The 8,829-nt window shown below is 30.8% G+C and overlaps 1 protein-coding gene across 1 annotated transcript in view; it reads right to left on the bottom strand.

The window, feature by feature from the left end:
• Positions 1–673: 673 nt before the first annotated feature.
• Positions 674–8,829, bottom strand: part of LOC108512380 (glutamate receptor ionotropic, kainate 2-like) — a 485,136-nt gene continuing 476,980 nt past the window's right edge. Inside the window, 1 exon segment of the mRNA XM_017847623.1 lies at positions 674–2,390. Within this exon segment, the coding sequence (XP_017703112.1) occupies positions 2,226–2,390 (165 nt within the window). The 3' untranslated portion in view covers positions 674–2,225.

The raw sequence follows: 8,829 nt of genomic DNA, 5'->3' as shown, positions 1-8,829 counted from the left end.
TTTTAACTTAAAATGGCCATGAGACTAGAAATTTAGAAAACATTTGGATATTTAATCTAATTTAGATATCAAGCACTTTGATTATGCAACTTTTGTGAGTTAAAAAAATTCTTCACTGAGTTTCTTTTTCATTTTTTTCTCTCAGTGGTTCTGATTATAGTTGTTTTGCTTAGCAAAGTATATGTTACAATTTATCATTATAAAAGTTCCTATTGGTATGTAAACATCTATGCCACATCATAACTAAGAGTAATATTAGGCCTATCTCTTTCTCTGTTTTTTGGTGAATTACACTGAATTATCAATGTGTAAAGAATTATTAAATAGGATATGAGTTCAACCTTAAATTTCAGTGATCACTGTATAGTCTTATACAACCTAATGTACAAAGTCAATATCCACTCATAGAAAAGGTAATATCATGTCTGTCACCTCTAGAACTACTATTTGTCTTATTTTAACTGCTCTGAACTTATGATTACTTTTTATATCCCAGTTCAGCATTTTCCAGATCTGAGTAGGTCCTCCCATAAGTGTTTTTCTTCTTGTCTTCAGGCAGTTGGGAAGTGGCCATCCTTGAGGACCTAGAAATGTTTAGGATATGTGCTTCTCTTAATGTAAAGAGTGTACAGTGCATTCATTACACATACAAGAGAAAAATGATAGACAATGCTGAAAGTAAAATGAACATAATTTTAATGATTTTTTTTTTAATTTTGTGCATTGGATTCAAACAGCAAACTGTGTGCACTCAACTGTTATCACAATGTTGTCAAGAGGTCTGTGTCTTTTACCATTTTACACACAATTGTTCATTACAGTATGTTGTCAGCCTCGTGGAAACCAGGGGTGTGGCATGGTAAGCAGTGGTGGTAGTGCACCTAGCTTTTATATTATCTAACTTGAAAATATTTCTCTTCTATGATTCCTTTTTTCTTGATAAAAATAGTTTTCACCAAACGTTGGTGGTGCACACGCACTACCATTCATGCTTGACATCACACCCCTGACAGGAACACATGTTCTTGTTTTGTTGATAAAAAGTATTACAAAATTTCCATACAAAACTATTTTCATAGAAATCTTGCATTTCCACAAATAAACCTGAACATTTTTTGAAAAAAAACTGTTCAAGAATTTTGTTCATTTAACATTGTGACTGTATTGATAAATGCAGTCCATATCCAAGTTCTCTCACAGATTTTTCTATAGATGACCAGTCCCCTTTCTCGTATCACTGAGATCTGCCCATGCTCCATCAAGTTCATTTACAGCAGGAACAGGGTTTGGATTGCTATGTCTGAATGTTAGAATGAAAGCTTTAGTCTTCCACACAGCCAATACTCAGCCCTTTTTTACAACTTAAAGATTGCAAAACATTATCCTTTTAATTCAGAATCACTGAACCAACTGTTTTCATTATTATTATTATTATTATTATTTGGGATACAGGGGTTAGAGAAAAGGTGTTGGGGGAATAGAAAGGGATATGGTAGAGTTGCATGTTAAATCTTCTGCCTTAGGGAACTTAAGAGAAGCATTATTGCCTTGAAAACTGGCATTTCTATCTCAATCAGAGACACAGACTGTCAAAAAAAACAAAAAGGAAAAAAAAAAGGAAAATAAGTGATAAACGTCTGCTTTATATTCCAACTCTCATGGGATTCAAATTTGTTTTGCATTACATTTTTTCACATCCTATAAACACATACTGTGTATTCAGACAATAATTATACTGAGTAGTTGGGGGGCTAGTTGCATCATCACCTCTATGATCTGGGTGTTCAGAAGACTGTACTGTTCTGTAATACTACAGTTTTTGCTGATTCCAAATATTTGTACTCTGAGTGACACTTTGATTGGTTGCCCTGCTGGGCGTCGATATTCCATCTCCTGGCAACAGTTGAGCTTCAAAAGGAACCTGTAATTTCTCACTGGACTGCATTTGAAACCAGCCACAAAATGCGCATGTAACATTCACTCAGAAGAAGGGAGGAACCCATGATTAACAGTGTAACCCCGTGTAACTTGGTTGATCCATGATGCTTGTAAATCAAGTCTGATCATTGCAACTGCTTAGATCACAGAGTCTCTAGTTCATAGACACAGCGGCATGAGGTAACTCATTTTATTTTGCACAGGTTGCATATTTCCACAGGAAACATTCTCGCTAAATTGTTTGGAAAAAGACAACAGTTTGTGCTTGGGTGTTTGGCCTCCCAGCTTTATGCCATGGTTTCTTTACCTGGCAACCTTCTGTCGTTAAATGTGTGCATGTTGATAACTTCCTCTGTTTTCACAATAACTGGGGCCTGTGGCTTATGTTTTAACCGACGCTGGCACTTCAGGGACATCCTCAATTCTTCTACCATGGCACTACAGAAGGACCTCTACAGAAGAACACAGAAAAATTAAATATTACAAAAATACATAAACTGTAACTGTCCAAGATCAATATTAAAATCATTCTCAACAGACTTGTCACATAACATCCTTGAAGGTATGAAAATTTTCATTGTTAAAGTTATAACAAATTGTCACACTTTAAACACTCAACCCATGATAATTAAAATAGTCTATAAAAGTGGACTAAAGAAAATCTCTACCCGATACTGAAATGAACAACCAGCTAGTAATGTATATATTACACATATATTAAATAAAATGTTCTTATGACATTACATAAAATTGATTAGCATGAGATAGAATTCTACTTTAAAATTTAAATACAATGACAATTGTATACAAGAAACCCATTCTTGATATAAAAAAATAGAAAAATCGTACTACTTTTCAGATCACAACATGAGATATGCAAATGTTGTTTGAACATTGATTCTTCATTGTACATCTCAAAACAAAAATAGCACTCACACAGACATAAAATATGGAAAACAATTTCTGGCATTTCATTATGTCTTTTTTGTGATTACGCCTATAGAAACATTGACAGTGATTACAAACAAATATGACTTAGTCATGAAATGACAAATTATAGCATGTTAGACACCTACAAACAAATATTAATGTTTTGTCATCATTAGCTTGATAACTGAGAGCTGATAATTTATCAAATGAGAAAAAATATGACCCTATGTTGTTTTTGTCTTAGTTCCCATCTCATTGGAAATAGATTTGCTAGAACCTCAGTTTATCTGGGGCTTATTGTTACAGCTCCTCAAAATTTATATTGTAGAGTCACATATATGAAACAAAATTTTGTTAGTCTCTCTCCCCACCTGATTGAGATACATGTGAAGACTTATTTGTGCATTAGCTGCTTTATTGATTATCCACTTAGACTATTTCTAAGACAACATAATGAAAATATTTAAGACCATATGTGTGTCATTTTTCAGTATATATTTACAGTTAGGCAGGAAGAAAAATTTCAAGAGGTCTATTCCACAGCACGGCCACTATAGTTAATAATAATGTATTATTGAAAAGTGCTAAAAGAGTGAGTAAGTGCTCTCACTACAAAAATAATAAATATGTGAGGTAATGAATTTGCTAATTAGATATATCTAACCATTTCACAATGTATATATACATCAAAACATGTTGTATATGATACATACATGCAATTTTATATGTTAACTTACATTTTTAAAAAGTTTGCATAATAGTTTGTGCCAGTCAAAACACACTTTGAATTAATCAGGTGTCTGTGTGTCAGAGAAAACTGATTCAGAGAGAGGGTGGATAACTGTCTACATTTCACACCTAAGATTCCAGCAACATATCCAGATATATCCAGTTTTATGATTTTGACATTGCTCTATTACTTTCTCTGTCAATCTCTGGCTATATCCTAATTTTTCTTTGATAGGCTCCTTAAAGAGCTTCCTTAATGGTCTTCCTAATTCTATGTCTATGCGACTCTTCTGTAAAGGCTCACAATTCCAGGACAATCTATTTTTTAAATATCAATTATTAGTAGCATTTTCTCCTTTAGTAAACAAGTCAAACTAAAATCTATTATGTTTTTTCATCATGACTTCTCTGATCTAGCCTTCTCCCCCTTCCCCATTGCTTCCATCTCTCTCTCTCTCTCTCTTTCTCCTCACATTGCTTTTACTGGTGGGACTTCCATTAATATTTTCCCTTTGTTTCTCCTTGCTCTGGTACCCTGCTGAGTTCTTTCATCTTTCACATCATCCCAGTTTTATCTCCTACCTCAGGATATGGCTCAAGTTTTAACTTAATTAGGAAGCCCTTTCCACTTGACCAGGCACATTATTTTGTTTTCACAACCTGATTTTGTTTTATCCTCTCAGTATTTTCCACTCATTATCCTGTTTTTCTGTTTGACCTGTCGGTGCTCTATGTATCTCTCTCCCTGATGTGTGTAGAGCAGAGATCAAGTTCTCATGGCACTGCTTGTACACATATAAGCTCTTTAAATGTTGATTGAATTAACAACAATAGCTACACAGGACTCTAATATTTTAATTCTTATTGAACAATGTTTCTAATTCAATTGCTTAAAAAAATTTCAGGTTTAGAAGGCTAGTGAAAATATATTGCATACAATTATTTTTGCCTAATAAAATTAGGCAAAACTTTAGCATTTGTTTAATAACATCAAATTAATAAAAATATTAATATATTAGCACTTGTAATGGGTGATGATTAAATATGACTTGTGAATTTCCCATTGACTAGAGTCACTGTCATGCATTATGTATTATGTGTTAAATTATGCAGTTCTGAAATTCATGAATTATATTTCTATTAAAGGATTTATGTGGCATCTGACAGCCAGTATACGGAAACAGTGTTTCTCATTGCTTAATACCTACTATTAGGTGTACTTATTAAGAACATGATGATAATGATGATGAAGATGGTGATGATGACAACACTGTAGAAATGGAAACTGACTCCAAAATAGGGAGGAATATATAGTCTTGAGGTAACTTAGTCTTGGCTCTCTGTTGAAACATTTAACAGAAGAATTAATTAGATGACATAACAAGGTCAAAACTTGATCCCGTTGACATATAAAACTGTTATAGGACGTGAATAACATTGAATTGTTTGAAATAAGCCTTCATTTAAAACCAATAAATTTCCCAAATCTACAAAAAATTATGACACCTTCTTCTTGGCAATCTCAATTTTCAGATATTTTGGTTACATTACTTTCAAAGCAGAATAGAGAATAAATGTTAATTAATAATTTGCCTATAGTAAGGGAGTAGACTAAGCAACTAACTTTCTTAGGAAAAAATCTTACACATGTACATACAAGCTCAACTATGAAATGACTCAATATTATTTCTAGTAAGTTAAGAGGTAAACTCTGTATTTAGTATCCCATACTTCCTTCAAACTACAAATAAGAACATTTAAAGCTATTTTAAGCAATTTTGTATAATATTAAGTTTATATTGCTGACTAATATAAAATATATATTGAAAAAAAGCCCATCCTAATCAATTTACCAGAATAGTATTATCTTTTATAATTTGAAATTGGCTTAAATAAATTATATTTACAAATTTTACAACTATCTCAAAATTGTAAACATGTAAATCACCATTGTCATCATAGACTTTATTTATCTTACAAAGTCATTAGAAAGTAAAAATTTAATCAAGCAATCTATCATAAGTCAATCAATGGTCTCGATTACATAATGACAAAATACAAATTTTATTAATTTTCTCTTTGAATAAGGTGAATTTTGCCAGCTCTTTTGTTATTTATCAATGTAAGTTTACCTGAAAAATAGGTTTATTTAGATTATTCAAAAAGTTACTGTGAGACAATAGGTTGTTTTCTCATTTATAGAATAATTCTAACCCATTATAAAACTTGATAATCTTTAGATTTGAGCAAGATTTTACAATTAACATGGCAAGTTAAACAAATTTAATGATATCATAAGGAACTGTTCATTTATGGTACTAGAGCAAATATATATTCTTTTCTTTATCTTTAGAGGTTTATAAGGCAAATTCCATATCTTGATTTATATAAGTCTCTGAAGTTGAAACTACCCAACATTTTGCAAAATATAATTGTTTCCCTGGGCTGTGCATTGCCCAAAACTTATCATGTCTAACTTTTAAATAAAATTCTAGTGTATTATCATTAAATAGAGACAAATTGCCTTTTATACTTTANAAGGAAGGAAGGAAGGGAGGGAGGGAGGAAGAAAGCAAGAAAAGAAGAGGAGGAGGAGGAGGAGGAGGAGGAGGAGGAAAGCTGGAGGGAAGAAGAAAGAGAAAAACAACTATCTTGCTTTTAAAATCACTCCTTACGGGTGGAAAACCACACACTGTGTCATTAATAAGGTAAGTTCCTCAGGGTGAAAACAACAACAAAAATGTTTCTCCACGTTAATATAACAGACTACAAAAAGAAAAAAGAAAGGCACAAGGATACTAACCATTATTAAAAACCTCTTTTAGTAAGTTTCAAAAGATTACTAAACAGTGTCTGGATGGTATGGTGGCACTAACCAAATAGAAGATTCCTGAAAATGAAAATTTAAATCTTTGAGCTGTTAGCATGTATAATTGCATTTAAATTAGTAAAACTCTTAATAAAATTCATTATATTTAATGATTCAATTTATATTTACACATCTCTAATTCTTGAAACAATGTAGATCTGTAAATCTTGATAGTATGAACTTGGCCATATTTGCATTGCTTTTTTTATAGAGCTTTTTTATTTAAAGAGCTCTATTTTGTATTTTGAATGTAATAAGAAGATACATAAATAGTCCAAAGGTAAATGTTTTCAACAATATCATTGTTGATGTTACAGAATATTTATTCTAAATATCTTAATTTCCTAATTAAAAGATATGTTTTTATAATAAGATGATGTGGCAGCATTTGGAGAAGCATAGATTTTTTTTAATATTTGAAGTGTAGCTGAAATCATGCTCCACATTGATCACTGACATATGTAGCTTCATTGTAAAGTTAAAACCATTATGTTTAGCAATATATTTATTTTCGAAAACACAATATCTGAAGAAAATAACCAGCATGATTTAACTTTTATACTCATCGCTCTTTTGAATATATGTATTCATTGATCAAAAAAATCACAAAATATGTTACTTTCAAGCCTGCATTTTGTATTTATTTTTAAGGAGGAAATCCTATTTTGTATATCTTGCTGGCTTAATTTTGATAGTATAAAATAACTAAATGATATCTTAGTATTCATTCAGAATTATTCCTAGCCATTTCTACATACAATTTCTACTTATCCTCCTTGGAGCCCTACCAAAATTTGAGCTACTCCTATCAATGGTATCTATGAGATACCATTGTACTTCAATGGTCTAATATATTCTTGTACATATCAACCAAATTTTATTTTGTGTTTGTCATTTAAATTATTTGTTAACTAATTATGGATATACAATATATATTCTTAGACACTCTCTAATTAATTTCTGACTCTGTAGGCCATTTGCCCAAGACTGGTAGGTCATATGTAGTGGAAGCAAATCAAAACAGCCACTGCGATTAGTTGCAGAAAAATTCCACCACCTTAGATAATAATAACTAAGATGGAATAAAATATTTATAGGATATAAGATATAATATTTTACATAATATTGGCATGTTAAATAACAAAAATAAATGTCATTTAATGTGACCCATTGATATTTTTCTTGTGAATATAACTATTTTGGTTGGCAGCCTTTTAAAAACATCAAACAGTTAATGCTATATATCAGAAGTGTGAATCGACCTAAGGCTATATGAATATAACAGTGAAGCAATGAAATATGGAAAATGACTGGTTAAATCACTCATGTTAAAAAATATATACAACCTTGTTCTTGATATTCAATTTTAGAGCAGCTATCTTTTAAAAATGTTTTGTTATTTACATAAGCTATTCAGCAGTCAAAGGAAACTTTACGTGTAGCATCTTTCATGACCCTATTGATTAATCACTGTAGTTTTACAGCTAGACAAAATTAAAACTTAAAAAATCAAGTTATATATCTAACTAGATTCAGAGCTAAGACAGGAACTCTATTATCTTAACTTCCATCTATGAAAGCTTTATCATATTAGCCTGCCTCATTAATGATTTCATTCTCAGCTGAGCTTTTTACCTGGACTCTATTCTTACTAAATGTTAGTTTTTTGAATACTAAATTATAAAGCAGACAGAAAAAAAAATTATGAGGGCAAAAGAAACACATATCTTTCTTTGTGAATTAAATTAGAAATCATGTTATGCTTTAGCCTGGATTATTTCACAATGATCAACATAATCAAATATTAAAATATCCTCAGAAATCTTTACTCTAACAGAAATAGTTACCCAATATCTTCATATTGTATTTTGCAAATACAATGAGACAGAGAAAAATTGAGGATCATTATACATTTTTAAATTTCCCCTATTTAAGCTAGTAAACAAAACAAAACAAAACAAAAAAAACAATAAATAAGGTCTGACAAGAATCAACACAAATTTAATCAATATAGCTGGAAAATGCATATTAAGAAAAAGTAATATTAATCATCACATTTTTGCTAGTAGTCATAATGATATGATTTTTTTAATAGTAGCATCCAAATAACTAATGCTTAATTGCTGAAAAACTTTCTTTTCATAAGGTGCAGCAGTTAAAATGTATCAGCTTTACAAATAATAATAATGATATTACTTTTAAAAGAGCTGCTTGTTAAAAGCCAGTTATGTGCAAAGAAGCCCTCTATGTATATTAACTATCTTAATTAATTCTTAAAACACTTTTATTATGGATTTGTAACTTATTTGTTTATTCGTTGCTTCATTTATTTATTTAAAAAGAAGAATATTGAGGCTAAGTAA

This window comes from Rhinopithecus bieti, unplaced genomic scaffold, assembly GCF_001698545.2.
Source record: "Rhinopithecus bieti isolate Rb0 unplaced genomic scaffold, ASM169854v2 scaffold_28529, whole genome shotgun sequence".
NCBI lineage: Eukaryota > Metazoa > Chordata > Mammalia > Primates > Cercopithecidae > Rhinopithecus > Rhinopithecus bieti.
Note: the sequence above shows the minus strand (reverse complement) of the source record. Positions and strands in the feature narration are given on the sequence as shown.